Below are 26,061 nucleotides of genomic sequence, written 5' to 3' on the forward strand. Positions count from 1 at the left end.
CACCGCCGGGGGACAGACACCCAGCAGGTAACCCCGGCCTGGCTCGCCCTCTCCTCTCGGGTTTTCCTCCACACCCTCCCTGTGACCCCTTTCCCCGGTTCCGTCTCCCCGTTTCCCCTGGCTTGCCTCTTTCCCCGTGGCCCTCGGTGTTCCATCTCCCCACTTGGGGTAGTCGCCCGCTGGCCGCGCCGCTGTCTCGTGCAGCCTGACTCCCTTCCCCTCGACCAACAGCTTGTGCACCCCAGGTCTGCCCGCGGCACCTTTCGGGGCTCTGTCTGGCCGCTTCTCCAGGCTTTGCTTTCCTTCCGACCTATCTATTCCCTGGGGCTCTGAGGCAGGAGGGAGTCCCTGTCCTTTTTTCGCTCTCCCAGTTCCCCGCCCCCCAACTCTGGCCCCCTTTCTCCTTCTAGCAGTCTCTAGGGGGTGGGGAGAGAACCGGAATTTGGGGGGCCCTCTGGAGGGGCAAGGGGCTGTATGTCTGCGGGCGAAAGGGGCTGTGAGTGTGTTGGGGTGGGGGCGGGGGCGGTTAGAGACCCGGCTGCCTGTCTGTTGTCCCTTTAAATGGCCCTCACATTTCTGGGGACTTGTAGGGGGGAGGTGGCCAGCCGCCTGCCTGGGGGGCAGGGCCCTCTGTTCATCCACACAATCAGGGGTGGTAATGATTTAAAGGGACAGCTTTGGTGTGGCCGATGCCACCCTTGGCCAGCTGGAGGGGGAGCCGGCAGGCCTCGTCTGGGGAGGCTTGGCTGGCGAGCAGGGCATTTGAGGCTGAATCCGTCTCAGGGCCTGCCAGGTCTGGGACAGTGCTTCAGCTGGGACCTGCATGGAGGGTGACAGCTTGCCTGGGGGCCACTTAACCTGGGCCTTCTCCAGGGCCCCACCTTTGGGTTCAGGGACTCCTTGGCCAAGAATCCTTGAGTCTAAACTACCGAGCCTGTCAGCCACCAGGTGGGGGCCACTGGCAGGTCTGCAGGTGAGCGGCCGGCCAGGCACACTGGAGCTGGCCCTTCAGCTCCCCCTTTTGTTGTTTGGCTCTGTGCACAAGAAAGCTCTAGCCCCTCCCCCAGCTCCCCCTTCCCGTCCACATGCCCCCACCGCCCCCCCCACCACACACACACACCCACCCCAGCTGTTGGACAGATGAATTACAGCCTCCGGCTTGGGGCCAGGACTGGTGAGGGATTAAAGCTCTGGGGCTGGCCCTTTAAATGGCTGTTGGCCCCTCCCCCACTCTAGTGTCCAGACACCCTATACACACCCTTGCTGACCCCCTTGGACGCCCCTCACTTCTCCTCTTGCTCTGTCCTAAGGCCTGCTGCTCCCCATTTTATAGGCTGGACTCTCCCTAGTATTCCCTTCTCCCCCAACATAACCCTATATACAAATGCTACAGACTGCACACACATGAACACACACACTTACTCTCTGGTCTCACATTCTGAGAGTCCCTGTCCTGGAGGGTTCCAGCCTCAAGCTTCCTTCCCCAGCAGAAGGACCTTGCCTGCCTGGCCTCCCTAGCCTGCAGCTGACCACTACCCTGGCCAGGTGAGGGGCCTTGCATGGGTCAGAAATAGCACCTCCCTGGGGGCAGTGTCATCAGCAGCTGAAGCAGCTTGCAGCACATTGCATCATGGAGGCTGGGGGCTGGGGGCTGGGTGCTGGTGGCCTGAGTCTCTGGGGCAGGGGGAAGGATAGGGGCTGGAAGGCCTGAGAGTGGAGAGGCTAAATGCTGAGCCCAAGTGTCTGGGTCCTTAAGGGCAAAGAACTGTGGCTAAGAGGGCAGAAAACAGGTCCCTGAGGAGTGAGTTTGAGGTGAGGGCAGACAGGTGTGACCCCTGGATGGATACCTGATTCTTGGCCCTGGTCCTAGACACCTACCTTCTTGTCTCTGAGAGTCAGGAGGGGAGGGAGTGGGCCCCTATCGCCTTCTTGGGCCACAGAGAGGAAGGAGGTGATGGGGAAACAGGATATGGCCTTGATGGGTGGATGGAAGGGAGGCTTGCAGCAGAGGCCACTTCCAGACTCAGGCCTAGAGTCACAGTCCTTGATGAGGAGGAAGGCTTCCTCCCTGCTTGGCCCGTTCATCTAGTCTGGCCACCTGTACTGCTCACTGTGACCTGCCTGCACCTGCCTGGGGGAAGGCAAGGGGGCAGAGTACAGAGGGTGGGGTTGACTGGTGTCTTGATAAGGTTAGGGAGGAGGCAGCGCTGAAGGAAGAGTTTCTGCAAGCCTAAGGTCAGGACTGAAGCTGACTTGGGTGAGATGTCAGAGGTGGTTGGGACTTCTTTGGGACCAGGGACTCTCAGCAGGAAGGTCCAGTCAGAAGAGGCATCATGGGCTGGGTGTCCACTGTGGACCTAACACCAGTGCTGTGGCATGTGCCCTCACTCCCTGGTCCAGACTGCTTCCTAAAGGGGAAGGCTCTTGGATTGGCTTTTTCTGGTTGCTATGGAAACAGATTCGATTCTCCTATCCCATCTGACCACCAGAACCAGGTTTCTCCTCAGTAAGGGGATAGAAGGGGCACAGGAAAATTATCCAGCCTGGGAGGACCCACCTCTAACTGGCTTTTCTCTTTTAGGTTCCCCCAGGCACCATGCCAGCCCCGTAGTACCACCCACCTCACCCACTGCGGTCTGCTGCACCCTACTGCTGGGACACTGGTTCCAATGAGACAGGGCACACCAAACTCCACCTGGTAAGTCCTGCCCTGAGCAATGCAGTACCTCCCCCCAGCAGTCCCAACTCTGCATCCCATGCAAGAAAGATTGGTATGATCTAGATCATGCCCACTCCTCAGAATGGTCCAGTCCAACGCTGAGCATCCCCCCACCATGTGGTGATTGAGTGGTTCAGTCTTCCTCATTTATGGTGCTCCCCTCTGTTGCATATGAATGGTTCATCCCTGTACTTCACCAGCCTCTTAACTACCACCAAAAAATCTACCCCCCTCCCCAAGTGCCTCAGCTCAGTTACTTAGTGAATTAACCTGGGGTTTGCCGGCCAGAAGATAAAGATAGCTGGAGGGATTTTTTTTTTTTTTTCTTCTCTTTTTGGAATGAGGAGGGCTTTGCCTTGTAAGAGTTGTTAAACAGCTTCGCTTATGAAGGGTGATTGGAAACTGAATTAGAGACATACTGGAGGCCACTGTCACGAAAACCTGCCTCTTCTGCTTCCTTGTCTCCTCCTGCCAGTTCTCTGCCTAAGGCCCTGCTCCATCCTCTCCCCCATTCTACAGAAGAAATTATACCTAAGCTAGAGACCTGAATTCTCTTAAGTGCGTGTTGTTCATCTCCACTACTCAGTAATGGTATTTTGAGTGGAACTTAGAGAGTTTTCTTCTATGTATCTATCTCATTATTTGGCAAGATGGTTGGCACATTGGGGTGCCTCAGCAGAATTGCATTGAATGTGTTAACTGAGTGAGCTTCATGGCCAAGAAACTGACCGCTTCTGAGAAATGCTGCACAGCTTCCTACCTACATCTTCTCTAGAGGACATGAGACATTTGGGATGGTAACATGGGGGAAAGCTGAGGAACAGACTGACCCCGGAAACGTCCTGTGAGGATAAAACCAACAGGGATGGTACAGAGGCATTATAGAAGAGTGGTAAGAAGGCGGCTCTGGAAAGAAGCCTAGCTCTTACTCAAGGGCTTGACCAAGTTATATAACCTTGCTGAGCCTGTTTCCTCATCTGTAAAATGGGGCAGTACGACGTCAAGTTCTAGAGAGGAGTTTTTGAAAATGTCTATAAAGTGCTTAACACTGTACCTGGTATGTAGTAAGTATTCACTAAATGCTAGCAATTAACCATCACACTGGGAGCCACAGGGAGCTGTGAGGATAAGCAAGGTTGTTGAAGAATAGGACATAAATGAAGGCAGTGCCTGCGTCTTCAGTCATGTCTGACTCTTTGCAACCCCAGGGGCTGTAGCCTATGGAGTGGGTTGCCATTGCCTCCTCCAAGGGATCTTCCCCACCCAGGGATCGAACCCACATCTCCTGCACTGGCGGGCAGATTCTTTACCATTGAGCCACCTGAGATGCTCCACAAATGAAGGCAGGCAAACCTCTAAATACTTGACTCAAACAGAAGGCTCACTGATCCAGCAGGATGCGGGGGATCAGGATGCGGGGGAGTGGGGCGAGGAGTTAGCAGGGTCAGCCTGCTCCGGTGTCTCCCTGACTCTGTTCAGGAACATGAAGGCAAACACAGAAGGGCATGTGCAGAGAGACACACGTGATCACGCAAGTGATGCAGAGGCAGTCCCAGACAAAAGACCGAGACAGGAGCCAGGCAGACACACAGACCGTGTAGACAGGCGTAATGACAGGAACGCGTCAGACAAGGCACTGAAGGAGACAAGATGAGCAGATACGCAGGTGCGCACGGAGACAGACACCGGGACCCACACACTGCCGACCTTGTCAGACAGACTGGTGAACACAGCGGTCCAGTCAGAGGCAGACACAAGGCTCGCAGTGACACACAGCGGGCCGGGGCCGGCACTGTCACTTCTCGGTGAGGGGCGGGGAGGGGCCGGCAGCGGGGGAAGGCTGGGGAAGGGAATCCCGAACGGGCTGCCTGCCCGGGGTGGCTGAGTCACAGCGGAGCCCCAGCCGGCGGCCCTCCCCTCGCCTCCCCCTCCCTCAGGTAAGAAGCGAGCTGTAACCCCTCGCTGCCACCAGGCAGAACGGGGCTTGACAGCGAGCGGGACGTGGCAGGGTTCCCGGGCCGGCTCCACCTCCGCGCGTGCCGCGTGCCTGCTGACTGCCTGCTCGGTAATACCGTATCTGCTGGGTCTTGTCTTTGGCCGGCACGTGAATCTGCGTGCTCGTGTCTGGCCCCTCATCCCGCACGGTAGGAGCGGTGTGCGGCTCCTCCGGCCTCGCGCCCAGAGAGAGTTAAGTGGGTGTGATTGATAGAGTGGGTCTCTCTCGGGGCTCTAGGGGGAGGGGGGCCGGTTAAAGTCCTCGAGTCCAGAGCCCGGATGGAGGGGGCGGAGCTGGGCTTAGCCGGGAGTGCCCGGATGGAGAGGGCGTGGCTTCGGCTGGAGAAGAATTAACCCTTTCGGAGCGGCTGACTCCCAGGACTTTGGGTCCGACGGTAGAGGCTGGAATGCCTGTCCAGAAGTGTACTGTCCTCCCAGCCTGGCTTTGGCTGCGTGCGTCTGCCTCTCATCTGTGTTTGAAGAGCCTGTGGGTGTCTTTGCCTGCCGGTGATTGTCCCCTCCCCTGGGTTAGTACGGACACCGGGAGTCGGGGCGGGCTATTCCTGACCCAAAGCGAGAGTGGAGGTGAGAGTGGACCGCGCGCGGGCCGGCTGCCGGCCGCTGGGGAACAGGTGTGAGCGCGGCGTCGGGGCTGCCCAGCGCGGGGAGGGGCCGTCGTGGGGAAGACGAGAGGGGAAATTCCGCGGGACCGGTGGGGAGCGGTGTGTGGGCTGAGTTGTGTCTGCCTCTGACTGTGTGTGTGTCTGTGTGTGTTCAGGGAGGCGGGGGCTGAGTCAGTGGGAATAAGGGGAAGGTTTTCTGGGTGACTCACGCTCCCCCACACCAAGCCTGAATCACACCGCGAGGGAGGGCTTTGTACAGGAGGCGGATGGGAAGTCAGGCGCCTGGGTCCCGGGTGGGGACAAGGACCCGAGGTGGTCGACGAGAGTGAGTGTGTTTAGTGTACAGGAAGTTTTTGTTCTCTGGAGAGAGGGCTGCTGTATTCTGAGTACCGGCGTAGGGGTTTGTGGACAGAGGTGGAAAGGAGCTGGAGGACGGGACTGGCTGTTTTAGGGAAAGCTGAGTCAGTTCCCCGTGGGAAAGGGGAAGTGGTAGAGGGGAAGTGTCATCATCGCAGAAGGGGAAGTTGCATTTCCTGGTAACTGGCAGCGCCCCTCGGTACCACTTCCCAGTCGAGGGTCTGTTCCTCAGATGTCCGGACCCTCGGTTCCCCGTTTTCCCTTGTCTGGTCCATGAATCCCACGACTTAGGTCAGGGCAACTGGCCAGGGCTATGCTAGACCGCAGTTAAGCTCAGGGCTTGGTAACTGACAGACTGTTTGGTGAGGAGATAGTTCTGACTGAAACTCCGCGTGAATCGCGGGAAGGGTCCGCAGAGCCCCAGCGCCTACCAGGGCTCGCCGGGGACCTGTGGGGTCCAAGCGCTTGCGTGCAAACAGATGACCTTGCCCTGAGGAGGGTGGACTGTTTTCACCAGAAACCTGCCTGCCCTTGTGGGTTGGGTGGAAATTTCCCCACAGGGCAGACTTCTCTCGGCGAAGGCGAACTTTCCAGCCGCCCCCAGCCCCTTGTCGCGCGTTCTCCCCCGGCTTCCTGCCCGGCGCTAGCTCCAGCTGGAGCGCTGGCCCCGCCCCCGCCGCTTTGTACTCTACACTCGCCTCTCGCAGCTCTTTGTACTCTAGACTCTCAATGGACCGATCCTGGAGCGGAGCCGGCTTCCTACCTGCCGGGACGCCGGGTAGGCGAGGAGGCGGCGAAGGGACCGTGATCCTGGGCTCGGAGAAGCGAGAAGGAAGAACTGGGGCTAAAGGGAAAGTGCCCAGGAATGGGAGCGCTGCTCCCTTCGTGGGTCTAGCCAGCACCGACGGAAAAGGGTTGGGGGGCGGGGTGAAAGAGGAAGTGAAACGGGTTCTGGGTTCTTTAAGGGAGTGGGCGGTGAGAGTGGGACAAGGGTGATGTCACCGCCTGGCGGGCCCCGCCTTCCTCCCTCCCGAAGGACCCCCCCCCCCACTCTTACACACGCCGCTTCCGCTGCGCAAGTAGCCACGTCACGGGCAACCCCCGAAATCCCCCCTCCCTTGGGGGGCGGGGGCCACGTGGGCCGTGGGGAACCGCGTGGCCCTGGCGGGTAAGGGCATAGAGGATACGGGAGCCACGCGAGAGGGGCCACTCGGGACCGCAGTGCGCGACTTCTCAGAAGTTGGGGGATTAGAGGGGGGTTTTGGTTTTGGGGGTCGGTTGGTATTGAAGACCTACAGAGCCAGGGGAAGTGGAGCTGGAGGAACTGGGTATGAAGCTGGGGACTGACCATGTTTTGGGATGGGGGTCAGGGGTGGGGGGTGGAGCGCTCAGATCGCGGCGCGGGCGGGTTTGTGTGCCATAGAAGTTGCCCTGAGTGGCCAGCCCTAAGCAGTTCCTAGAGGGTGGGGAGGTCAGAGGCTGGGCGAGATGAAGTGAGGAGGGGTAGCGACGGCTATGTCAGCATTGTGCATCCGTGTGCCAACCTTTCGTCTTAGGCGGCGGGACAGGGGCGGTTTCGGGCGGTCTAGCGCGGACCACTGGCGGCTCTGTGGGCGCGTGGGACTTGCGGGTAGCTCCATGCTCCAGGCTGGCCCGAGTGTGCGACCCGCCGCCTTCACCCGTATGGGTCGCAGGCTCCGCTTGCTTTGCCCGATCGAGTGTCAGCTTGGAGATGGAGACCCTAGGTGGGAGCCACGGGGTCACGTCGGGGTCATCCCGGGCAGAGCCCGTCTGACCGGCTCCGCCGCCCCTCCTCCCCCGGCAGCGGCCGGGCTAACCTTGCTCCTATTGGTCCCAGCCAGGCTGTTACTGAGGCGGAGACACGGGTGATGATTGGCTTTCTGGGGAGAGAGGAAATCCTGTGATTGGTCAGGTCTCCGGAGCTCGCCGACGCCGGGAGAGGACGCTCCCACGGAGGCCGGGTAAGCGGCCGCCGCGCTGCAGCTCGGCCCCCCGGGCTCCCGCCTGGAAATCTGGCAGCGCAGCCACCTCTTCACCCCGGCTTGCCCTCCCGCGTGCTCCACTCTTCTGGGCTTGCGAGGGTTCCTTAGGCCAGGTGGACCGCTCCTCGGGGATAGTCATCTCTGCGCAGATCAGAGACCTGTAGGGGACTGTGTGCTGGCCAGCTCACATCACTCCTTTTCCACTCCTCTCCGTAGAATTGGCTGTGAAAGGCCCTGGGCGACTCTCTGGGAGCAGTGGGCACTCCTGTCAGAGCGGCTGGAGAGGGACCATCGCCCCAGGGAGCTGGGGCAGGGGGCCGTGCCCGATCTCCAGGGCTCCTGGGGCCACTGCTGACCTGGTAAGGGAAGACTGGGCCCGGGTCGGCTGTGTGTACCCTGACAGCTCAGTCTTTGTCCCCCGTAGGATCATCATCTCTCCTCTTTGATTTAGGCTGGATGCATCGGGCAGTGGACCCTCCAGGGGCCCGCGCTGCACGGGAAGCCTTTGCCCTTGGGGGCTTGAGCTGTGCTGGGGCCTGGAGCTCCTGCCCGCCCCATCCCCCTCCTCGGAGCGCATGGCTGCCTGGAGGCAGGTGAGAACTTGTTCAGTCTCTGCCTCCAGGCACTCTTTTTCCCATACTCTGCTCCTCAGCCTGGTCATCCACCTGGTGCCATCCCTCTCTTCTGCTGTCCGTCTGGTGGGCCTCAGTGTAGCCCTCAGCTGCTTTCTCTGTTTTCCTCACAGATTTCCTCTTCCTTAGTTAGAGAGACAGGGCTGTTCCACCTTGCTGTAGATTAACAGAGTCCTTCTCTCTCCAGGTGCTCTGCCAGCCTCGGGCAGCCCCCACTCTCTGCTCCCCTACCCCCTTCACACGGCAGTAGCTCTGGGCACCCCAACAAACCGTATTATTCTCCAGGGTGAGTGAGGATTGAAAGGTGCTGGGGATGGGAAGTAACGCTGGGTCTTGTTCCTTAAGCCTTACCACCTCCGCTCCCTTTCTGCTCTGTAGGACACCCACCCCAAGACCCCTCCATGGGAAGCTGGAGTCCCTGCATGGCTGTGTGCAGGCATTGCTCCGGGAGCCAGCCCAGCCAGGGTTGTGGGAGCAGCTTGGGCAGCTGTACGAGTCAGAGCATGACAGTGAGGAGGCTATTCGCTGCTACCACAGCGCCCTTCGATACGGAGGAAGCTTGGCTGAGCTGGGCCCCCGGGTCGGCCGACTCCAGCAGGTGGGATGAGGCAGGACACAGGGACCTGGGGTTGTGAGTTCCGACTCAGTGTTCTCATCTTCCATCTGCTTCTGCCCTGTCCTCTGCACTGTCCCCCCACCTTCTCAGGCCCAGCTCTGGAACTTTCACGCTGGGTCCTGCCAGCACCGACCCAAGGTCCTGCCCCCATTGGAGCAAGTGTGGAACTTGCTGCACCTTGAGGTGAGGCTGGGGCTGGGTGGGCTAGGGCCGGGGGCCTGGCCAGGTCTGCACCTGTGTCATTCTCTCTTTCCTTTCTGTCCTTAGCACAAACGGAACTACGGGGCCAAGCGGGGGGGTCCCCCAGTGAAACGAGCCGCTGAACCCCCAGTGGTGCAGCCTGTGCCTCCCGCAGCACTCTCAGGCCCCTCAGGGGAGGAGGGGCTCAGCCCTGGCGGCAAGCGCAGGAGAGGCTGCAGCTCTGAGCAGGTATGGTGGCACCTGGGTGGTCAGCAGTGAGCAGGCAGAGCTGGGGTGAGGAGTGGGACTCTCACACTCTCTTTTCTTCCAGACGGGCCTTCCCCCAGGGCTGCCACTGCCTCCACCACCATTGCCACCACCTCCACCACCACCCCCACCACCACCCCCTCCCCCACCTCTGCCTGGCCTAGCCACCAGCCCTCCATTTCAGCTGACCAAGCCAGGGCTGTGGAGTACCCTTCATGGAGATGCCTGGGGCCCCGAGCGCAAGGGTTTAGCACCCCCAGAGCGCCAGGTGAGCTCCCCTCTGTGGCCGCTTGCCTCTCAGCTCGGTCCCTGTGTCCTCCATTTCTCACGCTGTATCCTCATTTCTCACTGACAGGAGCAGCGGCACTCACTGCCTCACCCATATCCATACCCGGCTCCAGCTTACCCTGCTCACCCCCCTGGCCACCGGCTGGTCCCGGCTGCTCCCCCAGGCCCAGGCCCCCGCCCCCCAGGAGCAGAGAGCCATGGCTGCCCGCCTGCCACCCGTCCCCCCGGAAGTGACCTTAGAGAGAGCAGAGTTCAGAGGTCGCGGATGGACTCCAGCGTTTCACCAGCAGCAACCACCGCCTGCGTGCCTTACGCCCCTTCCCGGCCCCCCGGCCTCCCTAGCACCACCAGCAGCAGCAGCAGCAACACTGGTCCCCGTGGCGTGGAGCCGAGCCCAGGCATTGTGAGTGACAGCCGCAGGTGGCGGGGGGCGGAGTGTTGTGCCTGGAGCAGCCCTCTGACCACGGCCCTGCTCCTCTTGCAGCCCGGCGCTGACCATTACCAAACGCCTGCGCTGGAGGTCTCCTCTCACCAAGGCCGCCTGGGGCCCTCGGCACACAGTAGTCGGAAACCCTTCCTGGCGGCTCCCGCTGCCACTCCTCACCTGTCCCTGCCACCCGGCCCCGCCTCACCTCCTCCACCCTCTTGTCCCCGCCTCTTACGCCCCCAACCCCCACCTGCCTGGCTGAAGGGCCCAGCCTGCCGGGCAGCTCGTGAAGATGGAGAGATCTTAGAGGAGCTCTTCTTCGGGGCTGAGGGACGCCCCCGTCCTCCCCCTCCCCCACTTCCCCACCGCGAGGGCTTCTTGGGGCCTCAGGCCCCCCGCTTTTCTGTGGGCACTCAGGATTCGCACACCCCTCCCACTCCCCCAACCACCAGCAGCAGCAGCAGCAACAATGGCAGCCACAGCAGCAGCCCTACTGGGCCTGTGTCCTTCCCCCCACCTCCTTATCTGGCCAGAAGTATGGACCCCCTTCCCCGGCCCCCCACCCCGACACTGAGCCCCCAGGACCCACCCCTTGCACCCCTGACTCTTGCCCTGCCTTCAGCCCCTCCCTCCTCTTGCCACCAAAATACCTCAGGAAGCTTCAGGCGCCCGGAGAGCCCTCGGCCCAGGGTCTCCTTCCCAAAGACCCCCGAGGTGGGGCCGGGGCCATCCCCAGGCCCCCTGAATAAAACCCCCCAGTCTGTGCCGCCCAGGGTGGGGGAGCTGCCTGCCCGAGGCCCTCGACTTTTTGATTTCCCTCCTACCCCTCTGGAGGACCAGTTTGAGGAGCCAGCTGAATTCAAGATTCTACCTGATGGGCTGGCTAATATCATGAAGATGCTGGATGAATCCATTCGCAAGGAGGAGGAACAGCAACAACAGGAGGCAGGCGCGGTCCCCGTCCCCCCGCCTCCTCTGAAGGAGCCCTTTGCGTCTCTGCAGCCTCCGTTCCCCACTGACACAGCCCCAGCCACCACTGCTGCCGCCGCCGCCACCGCCGCCGCCACCACCACCACCACCACCACCACCACCACCACCACCACCACGGCCACCCAGGAAGAGGAGAAGAAGCCACCAGCCCTGCCGCCGCCACCGCCTCTAGCCAAGTTCCCCCCCCCACCCCAGCCACAGCAGCCGCCACCCCCGCTCCCCCACCAGCCAGCCCGGCCAGCCTGCTCAAGTCCTTGGCCTCCGTGCTGGAGGGACAAAAGTACTGTTACCGAGGGACTGGAGCCGCTGTTCCCACCCGGCCTGGGTCCTTGCCCGCCAGTCAGTATTCCCCTGGTCCCTCATCAGGTGCTACCGCCCCGCCACCCACCTCAGCGGCCCTGAGCGCCCAGGGCTCCCCGCAGCCCTCTGCTTCCTCGTCATCTCAGTTCTCTACCTCAGGCGGGCCCTGGGCCCGGGAGCGCAGGGCCAACGAAGAGCCAGCCCCAGGCCCCATGGCCCCCGCCCCGCCGCCCCCACCCCTGCCTCTGCCCCCTGCTCGCTCTGAGTCTGAGGTGCTAGAAGAGATCAGTCGGGCTTGTGAGACCCTTGTGGAGCGGGTAGGCCGGAGCGCCACAGACCCGGCAGACCTAGTGGACACAGCAGATGCAGCGGATAGTGGAGTTGAGCGATTGCTGCCTCCAGCTCCGGCCAAGGAGGAGAGCGTTGGGATGGCAGCTGCGGCAGGACCGGGGAGCAGCAAGCGGCGGCAGAAGGAGCACCAGAAAGAGCACCGGCGCCACAGGCGGGCCTGCAAGGACAGTGTGGGGCGGCGGCCCCGTGAGGGCAGGGCCAAGACCAAGGCCAAGGCCCCCAAAGAAAAGAGCCGCAGGGTGCTGGGGAACCTGGACCTGCAGAGCGAGGAGATCCAGGGTCGTGAGAAAGCCCGGCCGGATCTTGGTGGGGCCTCCAAGGCCAAGCCACCCACAGCTCCAGGCCCTCCACCGGCTCCTGCCCCCTCTGCCCAGCCCACACCGCCGGCAGCCCCTGCCCCTGGGAAGAAGGCTCGAGAGGAAGCTCCAGGGCCACCAGGGGTCAGCCGGGCTGACATGCTGAAGCTGCGCTCGCTCAGCGAAGGGCCCCCCAAGGAGCTGAAGATCCGGCTCATCAAGGTAGAGAGCGGTGACAAGGAGACCTTCATCGCCTCTGAGGTGGAAGAGCGGAGGCTGCGGATGGCGGACCTCACCATAAGCCACTGCGCCGCTGACGTTGTGCGTGCCAGCAAGTGAGTTGGGGGCTGTCACCTGGGAGGCTGTTGGCCTGGCCTGGCCTGGCCCAGCAGGAGGGCCCCTTACCCAGCCTACTGATATTTCTGTTTTAATCATTTCACTGTCTTTCCACAGGAACGCCAAGGTGAAAGGGAAGTTTCGTGAGTCCTACCTATCCCCTGCCCAGTCTGTGAAACCGAAGATCAACACTGAGGAAAAGCTGCCACGGGAAAAACTCAACCCACCCACACCTAGCATCTATGTATGTGTGCCTTGTATGCTTAGAACCGCCCCCGCCTGTGGATTTTAGGACAGGGTTGGGGCTGTTGGGGTGCCCTGAGCCTAGGACGGGGCTCTGACCCCAGCCCTGTCTCCTTGGCTGTCCCTCAGCTGGAAAGCAAACGGGATGCCTTCTCGCCGGTGTTGTTACAGTTCTGTACAGACCCTCGAAATCCCATCACCGTGATCCGGGGCCTGGCAGGCTCCCTGCGGCTCAGTGAGTGTGTGGGCAGAAAGGTGTGGGGCGGGCTGCAAGGATTTGGGACTTTGGGGACCTCGGGGACCTCTGAGAGTCCCTCCTCTGGAAGACTGGACCACGGCTATAGTGAGCTTTCCTTAGTCACGTGTAAGCCGTATTGGACGAGTGCTCTAAGCGGGGAGTTAGCTGACCTCAGGCTTCCCTTCCATCTGTTGGAACCCAGCAGTAGGCAGGTGGAAAGGGGATGTATCTCAGGATCTCGTTAAGAGTCGTTTCTGGTTTTCTTGGTGATGAACGATGTGAAGAATACAGGTGGTGCAAAACCTGAGAAGCCTCATGGTTTAGGGCTTTCTTTTTCAGCTTTTTATTGTGAACAATTTCAAACAGATAACAAACGCAAAGGGAAACCATATAGAATTATAAAATCAGTTTTGTTTCTTCTGTACTTGTAGCTTTCTGTTACCCACATATCCTCCCCTTCCTTCACTTTTACTTGAAGCGCATTCTAGGCTTTCACTTGACAGAAACCTTTCATTGGATCCTGTGATAATGTAAAGAAACTCTTTAACATTGAGCATATAGTGCGTCAAGTGTTCTGCATGTGCGGCCTCATGTATACATGAGGACTCTGGGGGAGGGGCTGGGACTTGAGCAGCAGGGGGAGAAAGGGGGTTGGCTCTGATCCAGGTAAAGGCCAGGTCAGGGAGGGCCTCCCAGCTTCATGAGGGGCTGGGGTTTTCACCTGTGCTTGCTGGGTCGAGCTCTGGGAAGCCTGTGTCCACCCCGTCAGAGGTGTGAGGAGCAAGGAGGGACAGGGTGAGTTGGGGCCTCACTCCTTGCTTGGCCCTCCCTTGCAGACTTGGGCCTCTTCTCCACCAAGACTCTGGTGGAGGCAAGCGGGGAGCACACAGTGGAGGTGCGCACCCAGGTGCAGCAGCCCTCGGATGAGAACTGGGATCTGACGGGCACACGGCAGATCTGGCCCTGCGAGAGCTCCCGTTCCCACACCACCATCGCCAAGTACGCGCAGTACCAGGCCTCATCCTTCCAGGAATCTCTGCAGGTGAGAGCTGCCCATGCAGGCAGAGGCAGGGGGTGTGGGAGCAGGGGACTTGGAGCCCTGGTTGTGGTGGGCAGACCTCAGGAAGGTGGCTGACCCAGGCCTGCCTACCCCTGTGGCCGAGCAGGAGGAGAAGGAGAGTGAGGACGAGGAGTCAGAGGAGCCGGACAGCACCACAGGAACCCCTCCTAGGTAGGACGCTTTGGCCCTGCCGTTCATGACTCCTTCCCTTCCCCTCACTTCCCCTCACTTCCCCACCAACCTCTGCGCTTCACTCCTGCAGCAGTGCACCAGACCCGAAGAACCATCACATCATCAAGTTTGGCACCAACATCGACCTGTCCGATGCTAAGCGGTCAGTGGGGCTGAGGCCAGGGAGCTGGGGCGGGAATGCCAACGGGTTGGCAAAGTCCGGGTAGTCGCTCACCTGGCTGCCTCCTCGCCCCTGCAGGTGGAAGCCCCAGCTGCAGGAGCTGCTGAAGCTGCCCGCCTTCATGCGGGTCACCTCCACGGGGAATATGCTGAGCCACGTGGGCCACACCATCCTGGGCATGAACACGGTGCAGCTGTACATGAAGGTGCCTGGCAGCCGAACGCCAGGTGCGCTCCTAGCAGTGCTGCCGCTGGCGCTCCTCTGTCAACCAATGAGCGCCCAAGGGCGGGCTCGTCGCGCAGCGCAGGCTCGGGGCTCCCACTGACCGTGCAGTTCTCTGTCTCCCCCTGCAGGCCATCAAGAGAACAACAACTTCTGCTCGGTCAACATCAACATTGGCCCAGGAGACTGCGAGTGGTTCGCGGTGCACGAGCACTACTGGGAGACCATCAGCGCCTTCTGCGATCGGTGCGCGCCGCCTTCGGCCCTTCTCCCCTCTCCCCAACTAGATAAGCCCCCACGTCCCGTCCTTGGATCCCCAGATTTCCATCTGACCCTGTGGTTCTCCTCCAGGCACGGCGTGGACTACCTGACGGGTTCCTGGTGGCCAATCCTGGATGACCTCTATGCTTCCAACATCCCTGTGTACCGCTTCGTGCAGCGCCCCGGAGACCTGGTGTGGATTAACGCGGGCACCGTGCACTGGGTGCAGGCCACCGGCTGGTGCAACAACATCGCCTGGAACGTGGGGCCCCTCACCGGTGAGAGAGTGGGCCAGGGTGAGCCACTCAGCGGTGGGGGCTGGGTCCCTGGGGAGTGAGCCCTGTAGAGGGGTGGGCTTGGAGGGTGCCAGGGCTGCGGCCCAAGTGGTCACCTGTCGTGATACTCTCTGGCCTGCAGCCTATCAGTACCAGCTGGCCCTGGAACGATATGAGTGGAATGAGGTGAAGAATGTCAAATCCATTGTGCCCATGATTCACGTGTCCTGGAACGTGGCTCGCACGGTCAAAATCAGCGACCCGGACTTGTTCAAGATGATCAAGTAAGGGAGGGCCTTGTTTGGGAGGGAGCCCATCCCCATCCGACCTGGCCCGCAGAACAATTCCTGGTTCCACCCCCCTTCCTCCAGCCACCTCTCCGCTGGGTCAGTCCTGCGGGGCTGCTGTGCTGGGTCGGCTGACAAGGCCCCTGCCCCAGAAGCTTTGTTCTCTCGCAGTCTGAGTACGTGAACTTTCTCTTGAGACAGGGATGTGTCGGGCGGTGACCGGGGAGGCCCGGCCCGCCCTACCATCCCCTCGCCCCGCCCGCAGGTTCTGCCTCCTGCAGTCCATGAAGCACTGCCAGGTGCAGCGGGAGAGCCTGGTGCGGGCCGGGAAGAAAATTGCCTACCAGGGCCGGGTCAAGGATGAGCCCGCCTACTACTGCAACGAGTGCGACGTGAGTGCCCCCGTCCCCGCTTCCCTGAGGGCCAGCGCTGTCCTCGGGCCTGCATCCCTGTGACCGCCGCCCCCTCCCCGCCGCAGGTGGAGGTGTTCAACATCCTGTTCGTGACGAGCGAGAACGGCAGCCGCAACACGTACCTGGTGCACTGCGAGGCGTGCGCGCGGCGCCGCAGCGCGGGCCTGCAGGGCGTGGTGGTGCTGGAGCAGTACCGCACCGAAGAGCTGGCGCAGGCCTATGACGCCTTCACGCTGGTGAGGGCCCGGCGCTGCGGGCGGGAGGGCGGGCAGGCGGGGGCCGCGGGGGGCGCCGGGGCGGGCCGGGGGTGGGCAACCGCACCCCTGAGCCCCGCCCGCTCTCTCCCACAGGCCCCCGCCAGCACATCGCGATGAGGCCGGACGCCCCGCCCGCCCGCCCGCCCGCAGGGCGCCGCGGGGCCACCAGCACACGCCTGGGCTGGACCTAGGTCCCGCCTCTGGCCGGGAAGGGGGTCGGGCCTAGCCCTTCCACCCCATTGGCAGCTCCCCTCACTTAATTTATTAAGAAAAAATAATTTTTTTTAAACAAATATGAGGAAAAAAAGGAAAAAAAATGGGAGACGGGGGAGGGGGCTGGCAGCCCCTCGCCCACCAGCGCCTCCCCTCACCGACTTTGGCCTTTCTAGCAACAGACACAAGGACCAGGCTCCGGCGGCGGCGGGGGTCACATACGGGTTCCCTCACGCCTGCCAGCCGCCCGCCCGCCCGCCCGGCGCAGACGCACGCGGCTCGCGTATGTACATAGACGTTACGGCAGCCGAGGTTTTTAATGAGATTCTTTCTATGGGCTTTACCCTTCCCCCAGAACCTCCTTTTTTACTTCCAATGCTAGCTGTGACCCCTGTACGTGTCTCTTGTTTATTCACTTGGTTATGATTTGTATTTTCTGGGTTTTTTTGTTTGTTTTTGTTTTTTGGTTTTTAATTTATAACAGTCCCACTCACCTCTATTTATTCATTTTTGGGAAAACCCAACCTCCCGCACCCCAAGCCATCCCGCCAGCCCCTCCAGGGACCGCCCGCTGCCGGGCTCTCCCTGGGCCCTAGTGTGTGTCCGGGCCCGGCCCGACCGTCTCCGCCCGTCGGCCCGACCGTCTCCGCCCGTCCGCCCGCCCGCTCGCGGCTCCAGCCGGGTTCTCATGGTGCTCAAACCCGCTCCCCTCCCCCTGCGTCCTGCACTTTCTCAGACCAGTCCCCCACTCCCGACCCGACCCTAACCACGCCTGAGGGTGAGCGACTCCTGTACTGTAGGGGAAGAAGTGGGAACTGAAATGGTATTTTGTACAAAAAAAAAAAAAAGAAAAAAATTTTAAAGTTTTAAAGAAAGAACTATGAGGAAAAGGAACCCCGTCCTTCCCAGCCCCGGCCAATTTTAAAAACATGGACCTTCCCCTCACCGCCCCACCCTCCCCTGTTTTCTTTTTAAGCGTGAAACAGCCCAGGCCAGGGCCTCACTGGGGCAGGGACACCCCGGGATGAGTTTCTCTGGGGCTTTATTTTCGTTTTGTCGGTTGTTTTTTGTTTTCTCTCCTCCACGCTGGGGCTGCGGAGGGGTGGGGGATTTACAGTCCCGCCCCCTCGCACTGCACTGTCTTTCTGCCCCAGGGGCAGAGGGGTCTTCCCAACCCTACCCTTATTTTCGGTGATTTTTGTGTGAGAATATTAATATTAAAAATAAAATCAGAAAAAAAAAAATCCTGTTTCGGTAACGTGCTAGTGGTAGCAGGGAGAGCCCTGGGAGGAGGGCAGCGAGACCGTGATTGATGGGGAGGGACTGCGCAGACCCCGGCTAGGGGAGCCCCTCCCCGGAGGCGCCTGTGGAATGTCCAGAGCGCCGGTCTCTCCTTGGCATGGGGGGGTGCCTAATCCTGGAGTCGCATTCCAGGATAAGGGGGGGTGGGGTGGGGAGAGGCTGGGCCGGGGGAGGGGCAGGAAAGAGGGCTATAAGGGCTGCGGCCCAGGCGGGAGGGAGCCAGGCGGGCCATGGCGGATGTCCCCGGGGCGCAGCGACCGGTTCCCGGCGGCGGCCCAGAGCCCCGGGACCCCCTGGACTGCTGGGCCTGCGCTGTGCTGGTCACGGCCCAGAATCTCCTGGTGGCCGCCTTCAACCTTCTCCTGTTGGCGCTGGTGCTGGGGACCATCCTGCTGCCTGCTGTCACCATGCTAGGCTTTGGCTTCCTCTGCCACTCCCAGGTGAGCATGAGCCCGCATTGTCGGGGAAGGGTGGCGGTGGGGTCTGTGGGCCGCAACCTCGCCGGGCCCGGGCTGTTTGGCTTGGGCCTCATGCTGCTTCTCCTCCCACAGTTTCTTCGCTCCCAGGCACCCCCTTGCACCGCGCACCTGCGGGACCCGGGCTTCACAGCCCTGCTGGTCACCGGATTCCTGCTCCTCGTGCCGCTGCTCGTGCTTGCCCTGGCCAGCTACCGCCGCCTCTGCCTGCGCCTCCGCCTGGCCGATTGCCTCGTGCCTTACAGCCGAGCCCTCTACCGGCGCCGGAGCAACACGCAGCCGCGGCCAGCCCGGTCCTCTCCAGGGCCCCAGGTTGCTCCAACCTCAGGAAAGGTCTGGGTCTGAGGACCCTCAAGTCAAGAACAACCCTGACGACTGCCCTCCCTCCAGGTCGGCCCAAGGACTTGAAGCTTACCCTGCCCTCACTCGTGCCTAAACCGGGTCCAGCATCCCCTTAGGGAACTGAACAACTGTGGACCCAATTCTGGTGAAAATTTACCACACCCTGAAAACCCACTTTCGTCTCACTACCCATATCTGAATCCTGAACATCTGGGCTGGACCCTGCATCCCCCCAGCCCCCTGTGAATAGACCTCGCTGGTGCGCTGGTGCTCTCCTTTTCCGGTGCTGCTCCTAGTATTTACGGACTGGGGGTCGCAGGGAGGGGTGGTGAGGTTGGAGGGGAAGGAGTCATCACACATCAATAAAGAATTAATGAACTGAACGCAGTCCTGGGATCCTGTGAACAGAGGGACGGCACAAACACTATCATTCCTGAAACGTGCCCCGGAGCAGGAAACAGCAAACGGGTGGGGGGCGGGGGTAGCTCTAGTTCGCAGGCCAGAGCATCCTCGTCTCCTGGCCTTCCCTTATCGCATTGGCCCGCTCTTCCTGGCCAGACCCCAGAGCTCTGTCCTTGACCCCAAAGGCACCTTCTCACCAATAGAGTGAAGGGGGCCCGGCCTCTGTCGCCTGCCCTGCTCCCCTTGGGGACCCAAGTCTTTTCTCTGACCCCAGTTTAAGAGGAACTCGGTGTTGCCAGGCCGGAGAGGGAAACAATGGGCTTTCCGGAGCAGGATGACACCCCCCTCCCTTCCACAATTTTGGAGCAGCTGCGTGGGAGGGAAGACGGAGGGGCCCATCCTAGGGCCTGTGGATCTTAAGTTCAGCCTGTCCCCCATCCTGGCCTCGAATGTGAGAGAACCTTTGGCAATTCTGGACATTCAGGTTGTGGAAGGAGGGCGGAGTGCTCCCGATCTCATATAAGCTTGCTCTAGAAATGAGATGTGCAATCCCTGCCCCAGCATCCCGGCTACACACAGACACAGGTTACGGTCAGTTACAAGTTTAATGAGGACTGAAAGGCATGTGCGACAGGGCTCAGAGATAGGGAGGCCCCCCCAGGCTCTCTCTTTGCACCTCAATAGAAACGATGTGGTGTCCAGGTACCATGGCCAGACCCAAGACACGGGGTTCCCCGGCAGAAAAGGAATCTGGAAAGAAGAGTCAGAGAGCATTAGGGAGGCAGGACAGGGTCGGCCACGCTCCCTCTGAGCCACAACTTCTAGCCCCAGAAAATAGGGTGTGCGGCCAGGCACTTTAGGGGAAATGCCTTGCGTGAAGCTCCGCCGCATTCCCTGAGTGGAATGCGGCGGAGTGGGTGTGCATTCCCTGAGCACTAACCCGATGGCTTGAGGAACTCCTGCGCCGAGCCCAGGATAACGTTGCAGTCACGGTCGGTGCAAAGGAAGCAACCGACCAGGGTCCGTCCATCTGTCATGCGAATGCGCATAGTCTTGTTGAGCAGCGCCTCCAGCTGCTGCCTAGCGCGCGCAGCCGGCGAGTCCTCCTCACGCTCCCCGTCAGAGTCCTGTGCGGGGGCGGAACATGCGCTCAGACCGCGCTGCCCGGCTGCAGCCCGCCTGCGGAACCACAGTTCCCGACAGCCTGCGGGGCGCTCACACGAAGCCCAGAGGCTGCCGGGACCTGCAGTTCCCCTTCCGTTCCCCCATCTTGCTCCCCGACAGCCCCTCAATCCCAGAACCCGAGCTAACCCCGGCGCTGGAGCTGCTTTGACGCCGGCTGCAACAGCCATTTTCCTCTCGTAGCAGCATCGTTGGTCCAGCTCCGGCCATTTGTTCCCGGGCCTCCTCCAAGCCCTTCAACTTCCTAAGAACCTTTTGAGTCCAGTGGTCTGAGATCTCGCGAGTGCTCCCGACCTATTTTCTTTCGCGAGATCACCTCGCCAGTTCTTCGTCTCTTCGGCAACTGCAGAGATCTCGCGAGCTTCTCCTACACCAATGCTGCAGCTCAAGGAGGCCAATTACGCCAGACGTATTAAGATATCGCGAGAATTTTTCAACTCGCTAGATTCTTACAGGTCTCACTGGAATTTAGCGACAATTTCAAAATTACACTCCTCCCCTTCTTTTTTTTTTTTCTGCCTCGCGAGATAGTCTGTCCTAGAGTCCCTGTAGCCCAGACCACTGAATGAATTAAAACGGAGTGTTCTCTTTCCCTCGGACCTCTTGAGGACACAATTACTTGAACGCCGGAATCGGACTACGTTTCCCATGAGTACCCGCAGCCCACGCCCCTCTTTGCCTGTACCGCGTTTAATCTCAGTGGACGGTGGCCGGAAAGGAATAATGGTTTCCATGTCAGCGGATAAACGCGCTCGCCTTAGCTACCGGACGAGGGAGGATGCAGTAGTGAGTGCGTGCTGAAAAGCGAGGAAGCAACTAAAGTCAGTGAGCAATAGAGCAAGAGCTATGCCAAGCCGGGGCCTAGTGGCCGGGCCAAACTTTGAGTATTTTCAACGTCGCTATTTCACGCCGGCCGAGGTGGCCCAACATAACCAGCCGGAAGACCTCTGGGTGTCTTACCTGGGAAACGTGTACAACCTAACCCCGTTGGCACAGGAGTACAAGGGTAAGGGCCACACTTTGGGCCAGCGTCGGGGGTGTGTGGGGGTGTTTGGTTCTTGGATGGCTAGCACTGACGGCGGCTGCTCCTTACCAGGAGACTTGCTGTTGAAACCCATCGTGGAAGTGGCGGGCCAGGATATCAGCCACTGGTTTGATCCGAAAACCAGAGACGTGAGTTATTCTGGAAACGGGTTGAGGGGAGGCGGCGCTGGAGGGTTGAAGAGGAAAAATAGAGGCCAACCAGAGCCCGAAATAGTGACTGCTCCCACCCTCCTCCCCTGCTTTAAAGATTCGCAAGCACATAGATCCGCTGACCGGTTCCCTGAGATACCGCACCCCCCGGGGCCGCTTTCTGCACGTGCCGCCTCAGCTACCCCGTTCGGACTGGGCCAATGATTTCGGGAAGCCTTGGTGGCAAGGGTCGCGTTATGAGGTGGGGCGGCTGTCCTCCAAGACCCGGAATATCCGCATCATTAACACGCTCACGTCGCAAGAGCACACACTGGAGGTGAGAACCGGTGCCTGAGGGCAGGATAGAGGGAACTAAGAACCCCAGCAAAACTCCAAACAGCTCTGCAGGCCAGCACCTCTCCACAGCCAATGGAAGCTGTTTTCTTCCCTTTTAGGGGAAACCGAAGAAAGGTTACTTGGGTCCTGGGGGTTGGGAATTTGCGCCCAGGGCGACAGTTTGTGCATCTTAGTGATGGTGGTCCTCAGAAGCTCTTTCGTGCTGTGTTTTTGTACAGCAGTTGCAAGTGTACTCTTATTAGTCTGCTTTACTGTGGGGATGAGGTCAGGGCAGTGACGTTTGGGCCATCTGTTTATTTGAAGTGGCTGCCACAAAGGCAGATAGGACTTGGGGGCCATTCATTGCATGCTGGAGCTTCAAGTTTATTTCTGGGACCCTGGAGTGCCTTAAGCTGCTGTATCTGCCAAGGGAAGCACTCTAACCCGGGCTCTGTCGCCTTTTGGGCTTCTGGCCTTTGCTTTGTGTGTGTGTATGTGTGTGTTCCACCCAGAACTCTGGGGTGGGGTGCTTTTGTGTTCTCCAGGTGGGGGCCCTGGAATCGATGTGGGAAATACTACACCGCTATCTCCCCTATAATGCACATGCTGCCAGCTATACGTGGAAATATGACGGCAAGAACCTGAACATGGATTATACTCTGGAGGAGAATGGGATCCAGGATCAGCAGGAAGAATTTGATTATCTCAATATGGACAGTACACTTTACACACCTGCAGTACTGCTGTACTTCAATGATGACCTCACAGAACTATAGGACGGGATGTGTATGCTCCTGTAGACTCAAGACCCATTTGGAGTTTAGCACTTTCTGTGCCCTGGAGGAGAAGAGGTGGGAATGGGGAGGGGTGATGCTTGGACCTAGACCTTCTTTCCACTCTGGGAGCTGGCATGAAGTTCTCATGCCCTACTGAAGTGTAAACATCCTGTTCCTCAGGTTCATTAGCGTTTACTCTGAGAAAGCTAGGGAGAATGCTAGAAGTGGATTCATTTTTAGGAATGATACAAGAAAATAAAATATCTTAGATCAGGGAGATGTAGAAGAGGATAGTCAAATAGAGCTCAGGCAGAATTTTTCCATAGTAAGAGAAAGAAAAGTTCTACATAGGGATCAGGGATGGAAGAACTTTTCTGGCAATGATGGAAATGGCATGGCTGCAGGAAGATGGGATTTACAAAGACAGGAAGAGGAGATGTCTGCCACTGGCCACACAAAACTGGTTAGTCTTTCTTCTGAATAGTATTTGGCAGCTGAAACTGAAGAGGAAGAGGGGAAGTGAATGGTCACCAGGTAATTCAGGCCAAATATTATGCTATATATGCTCATTTAATATAACTACCCATAAAACAGATATCATTCCCACTATTCTACAGATAAATCTTCTGAAGCTTAGCAAGAAGCTTAATTGCACAGAAGGTACACTAGTTCGCAACCAGAATGTAAATGCAGGTCTTCCCAATTCCAAAGTCCGTGTTCTTTTCAGTATGAAGAGAATATGTCAATGTCCCAGCTTACTGCATAATGGGAACCTATAGGCCTATTGTGTAGTCAGTCATGGTGTGGTTTTGTTTGTTGGAGTTATTGCCTCTGGAAGGGAGTTAGCAGAGTTCTTCTGTGGCAGAGAGGACACAGGGAAGGCTAAGTGTCAGCTAAATAACAGCTGTTGAAGCTACTTCATGGTTAAACCCACAGCAAACCTTTCCTCTGACTTTTCTGAGGCACAGAGGTGGGTATACACTGACTCCAAAAAACGAGAGTGGGAAAGGGCCACTGGATAGGCCACTTTGGATGGGGTACAAAAAGGAAGCATCAGCATGTATATTCATGAAGGGCCTGTGACTCTGACAGGAAGGTGAGGAAGACGGGGTTGGCCTTGCCAGATGGTGACTCTGCAAGAAGGGGCTTGACAGGGGTGATGCAAAGAGAGAAGCTAACTAAGTCAACTAAGCTAAGTTCTCAAAAGAGAACAACCATGAAGGGCAGTGGCCAGATTTAGTCCCCTATGACCTAAGCAGGGAAGGGGAAATGAGAATAACAGGTGAATTTCTTGACAGTTTCAGGCAAAAAAAGAAGCAGGGAGATGTTAGTGCATCTTCCTGGAAGGTGGCCCCCTAGGAGTCAGTGGGTGGGCTGCACAGGAGCATGCTGAGGGGCTGATTAGGAACGGCATGGATAGAGGTGGGGATGTCTGTGTCCCCCTTTGGCTTCAGCAGTGTCTGAATTCACTGTGAGACAGCTTCCATTCAGTCCCATGTAATGACAGAATCCATGAATTATCTGAATCATTTTGACGTTTCATCAGCTCTGCAGCTGTTTCATGTATATCTTGTTTGCTCAGTTAAATCCCGAACTATTTGAGAACCAAAACTATGCTGTTGCTCTAGCCTCGGCCTTAGGGCCTGTGCCTATGGATCTGCCCAAACTTACCCCTCTGCCCAAATTTACTACTTCAGTACCTTTTGCCAGACACACATCCCCGTCCTCACACACAGTCACTCTCCAAGCAGATTATATCACCTGAATATCCCTGGGATCCATCTGCTTTTCTCAAAGCTGTCATTACTTCTGGTCTGGAATGCTTCCTAACCAGTCCTCCCATATGCACTTCTGTCCTCCCTGGTGGCTCAGTGGTAAAGAATCCACCTGCCAGTGCAGGAGACGCAGATCGACTCCTGGGTAGGGAAGATCCTCTGAAGAAGAAAATAGCATCCCACTCCAGTATTCTTGCCTGGAGAATCCCATGGAGAGAGGAGCCTGACAGGCTGCAGTCCATGGGGTCGCAAAGAGTCAGACACGACTTAATAACTAAACAACAGCCTCCACACAGAGCAGAGTGAGCTCTGAAAAACAAACCTAAACATCTAACTTTCCTCCTGCAGATATCTCAGGGGCTTCCAGTTGCTTCTGGAATAAAATCCTAAATCCAAAGACCTTGCATAAATCAGCCTCTACCTGGCATCATCCCATCTTCATTCCCTACCTCCCAGTCACACTGGCTGGCTTTCTGTTCACTATACGCCTTTCTGCCTCAGAGCCAGCACACAGGCTGTTCTCCCTGCTTGCAACACTCTTCTATTTCCCACCTTGCTAAGTGTTTCTTCCTCACAGTGACCTTGTCTGATTTCTCCATGTAGGTCAAGACTTTATGTTAAATCTTCTCTTAGCACCAGGCCTATTTCAGAGTGCTTATTACAATAGTAATGTTAACATTAGGACATAACTGGCTGGCTGGCTGCTAGATTGTAAGCTCACAAGGGCAGATAGCATGTCCGTCTTGTTCACTGCTGTATTCCCAGTGTTGGGCACACAGCTGCTGCGCAATAAATTTTGATGAATGAACTTAAATGTTAAGTGATTTCCTCTGCCTGTAATAGCTAGTGGATGGATGCTGTGTCCTGGGGGGCAAGATGGGACCAAGAAATAGGATGTCTGGGTCCTGAACTGTAATCTCTATCCACTGGTTTCTTTCCTTGCTCGCCATAGATCCAAGACCAAAAGTTACTCCATAGAAGTTCTTCCCATCACAGAGATTTTGGGGGGCAATCGACCTGTCTTTTCTCTATATGGCCACCAGGTGGCTGTAGTCACCTATAGAGTGAAGGGAGAAGGGGCCTGGATGAGGAAAAACACTTCCAACTTCTGAACAGGTTAGGATTAAAGGTGGCCCGTGGAAATGCATAGGTGGGAGGAAAGGATCAGAAAAAAAGAGAAAACAACATGGCCACTATTCTGTTAGCATTAGGTTTGTTCCTGCTTTTAATTTTTTTCATAAGCACATGCCAGAAAAGGAGTGTAGTTTGAGAAATAAAACTCATGGGATAAGCCATGAAGGGGGTCTGATTACAGGAGTGGGTGTGTACAGGGTGAGACACAGAACTATGGAAGGGATAAAGATCACAAATTTTTCAGATAATAGAGTATGTTCTTTTATTCTTAGTGGGTTTTGTTTTGTTTGTATAAAGCTTTCTACTGGGTACTACCTTGGTTCTCTAGATATCCAAGACTGGATATTTGCATGAAGAGTATGTAAATAATGCCTGTTCGTAAAACCTAGATTCTAAAAAGAACATGAATGTAGGCTTCAGGTCCTTCTGTGGGGGGGAGGTCTCTCGTTTTGGAGGGAGGTGGGGTGGGGGTGGTATATTGAAAGAACAGTTTCCTATCCTAAGTAGATCACTGCAGCTTCAAAGAATTCACCTGGTGAATATTTCCCACAAGCCTCAATCACTAGATGCACATATCCTTTGCAGGAAGCTTGCTCACTCAATGGGCTACAACATGCACACATGAAAAGATAAATGAATGGTAAAGGACAAAATTATGGCAAATCACCATTAGCCTGGGCCTGCAGAAATGATTTCTAAATATTATGTGTGTTTATGTGCATGTGCAGAGATGGGGATGTGTATTATTTTGGAGAAAATTGTTGTAATTTCCATCTGAGTCTCAAAATGACCCAGCCCCTGACCCTGAAATAGTACACACATAAGCACAATCATAAAGACCCCAAAAGTAAAATATCGAAGGTGACAATACAATGTGGTCCCAGGATTCCTGTCACCTGCCTCAATGGTCTACTTCAACCTGATACAAGACAGTCTTTGAAATAAGATAGTAATAGGCCACG

At 58.0% G+C, this 26,061-nt stretch overlaps 4 protein-coding genes across 6 annotated transcripts; 3 read left to right on the top strand and 1 right to left on the bottom strand.

Moving 5' to 3' along the window:
- On the top strand, window positions 1,158-17,445 carry KDM6B (lysine demethylase 6B). The gene is given in 25 exon segments (XM_018064596.1): window positions 1,158-1,545; window positions 2,582-2,698; window positions 7,553-7,676; window positions 7,914-8,056; window positions 8,149-8,290; window positions 8,517-8,615; window positions 8,708-8,927; window positions 9,036-9,128; window positions 9,213-9,374; window positions 9,457-9,660; window positions 9,748-10,083; window positions 10,165-11,307; window positions 11,310-12,379; window positions 12,498-12,624; window positions 12,753-12,858; window positions 13,698-13,903; window positions 14,028-14,092; window positions 14,184-14,255; window positions 14,352-14,500; window positions 14,627-14,741; window positions 14,847-15,034; window positions 15,174-15,315; window positions 15,584-15,710; window positions 15,797-15,967; window positions 16,082-17,445. Coding segments are annotated over 21 exon segments (4,956 nt in total). The 5' UTR covers window positions 1,158-1,545; window positions 2,582-2,698; window positions 7,553-7,676; window positions 7,914-8,056; window positions 8,149-8,153; the 3' UTR covers window positions 16,106-17,445.
- On the top strand, window positions 17,694-18,708 carry TMEM88 (transmembrane protein 88). The gene is made up of 2 exons (XM_013972202.2): window positions 17,694-17,943; window positions 18,055-18,708. The coding sequence occupies exons 1-2, from the start codon at window positions 17,734-17,736 to the stop codon at window positions 18,322-18,324; spliced, it is 480 nt and encodes a 159-aa protein (XP_013827656.1). The 5' UTR covers window positions 17,694-17,733; the 3' UTR covers window positions 18,325-18,708.
- On the bottom strand, window positions 19,310-20,851 carry NAA38 (N(alpha)-acetyltransferase 38, NatC auxiliary subunit). Of its 2 annotated transcripts, XM_005693534.2 has the most exons (3): window positions 20,035-20,851; window positions 19,664-19,850; window positions 19,310-19,473 (listed from the first exon to the last, which is right to left on the bottom strand). In XM_005693534.2, the coding sequence occupies exons 1-3, from the start codon at window positions 20,113-20,115 to the stop codon at window positions 19,361-19,363; spliced, it is 381 nt and encodes a 126-aa protein (XP_005693591.1). In that variant the 5' UTR covers window positions 20,116-20,851; the 3' UTR covers window positions 19,310-19,360. The 2 variants fall into 2 exon arrangements, with proteins under 2 accessions (XP_005693591.1, XP_005693590.1); XM_005693533.3 differs by having other exon boundaries at window positions 19,664-20,851.
- Window positions 20,693-24,773, top strand: LOC102170907 (cytochrome b5 domain-containing protein 1). Of its 2 annotated transcripts, XM_005693535.3 has the most exons (4): window positions 20,693-20,911; window positions 21,002-21,078; window positions 21,197-21,415; window positions 21,960-24,773. In XM_005693535.3, the coding sequence occupies exons 1-4, from the start codon at window positions 20,752-20,754 to the stop codon at window positions 22,188-22,190; spliced, it is 687 nt and encodes a 228-aa protein (XP_005693592.2). In that variant the 5' UTR covers window positions 20,693-20,751; the 3' UTR covers window positions 22,191-24,773. The 2 variants fall into 2 exon arrangements, with proteins under 2 accessions (XP_005693592.2, XP_013827657.2); XM_013972203.2 differs by having other exon boundaries at window positions 20,723-21,078.

This window comes from Capra hircus, chromosome 19, assembly GCF_001704415.2.
Source record: "Capra hircus breed San Clemente chromosome 19, ASM170441v1, whole genome shotgun sequence".
NCBI lineage: Eukaryota > Metazoa > Chordata > Mammalia > Artiodactyla > Bovidae > Capra > Capra hircus.

What these genes read in the sequence shown, in the direction of transcription:
- LOC102170907 (XM_013972203.2), top strand. Translation starts at nt 20,752, where the DNA reads ATGCCAAGCCGGGGCCTAGTGGCCGGGCCAAACTTTGAGTATTTTCAA. An exon ending in TTGATCCGAAAACCAGAGAC is followed by an intron (nt 21,079 to 21,196) that starts GTGAGTTATTCT and finishes CCTGCTTTAAAG; the next exon opens with ATTCGCAAGCACATAGATCC. An exon ending in CGCAAGAGCACACACTGGAG is followed by an intron (nt 21,416 to 21,959) that starts GTGAGAACCGGT and finishes TGTGTTCTCCAG; the next exon opens with GTGGGGGCCCTGGAATCGAT.
- TMEM88 (XM_013972202.2), top strand. Translation starts at nt 17,734, where the DNA reads ATGGCGGATGTCCCCGGGGCGCAGCGACCGGTTCCCGGCGGCGGCCCA. An exon ending in GCTTCCTCTGCCACTCCCAG is followed by an intron (nt 17,944 to 18,054) that starts GTGAGCATGAGC and finishes CTCCTCCCACAG; the next exon opens with TTTCTTCGCTCCCAGGCACC.
- NAA38 (XM_005693533.3), bottom strand. Translation starts at nt 20,075, where the DNA reads ATGGCTGTTGCAGCCGGCGTCAAAGCAGCTCCAGCGCCGGGGTTAGCT. An exon ending in GGAGTTCCTCAAGCCATCGG is followed by an intron (nt 19,474 to 19,663) that starts GTTAGTGCTCAG and finishes TCTTCTTTCCAG; the next exon opens with ATTCCTTTTCTGCCGGGGAA.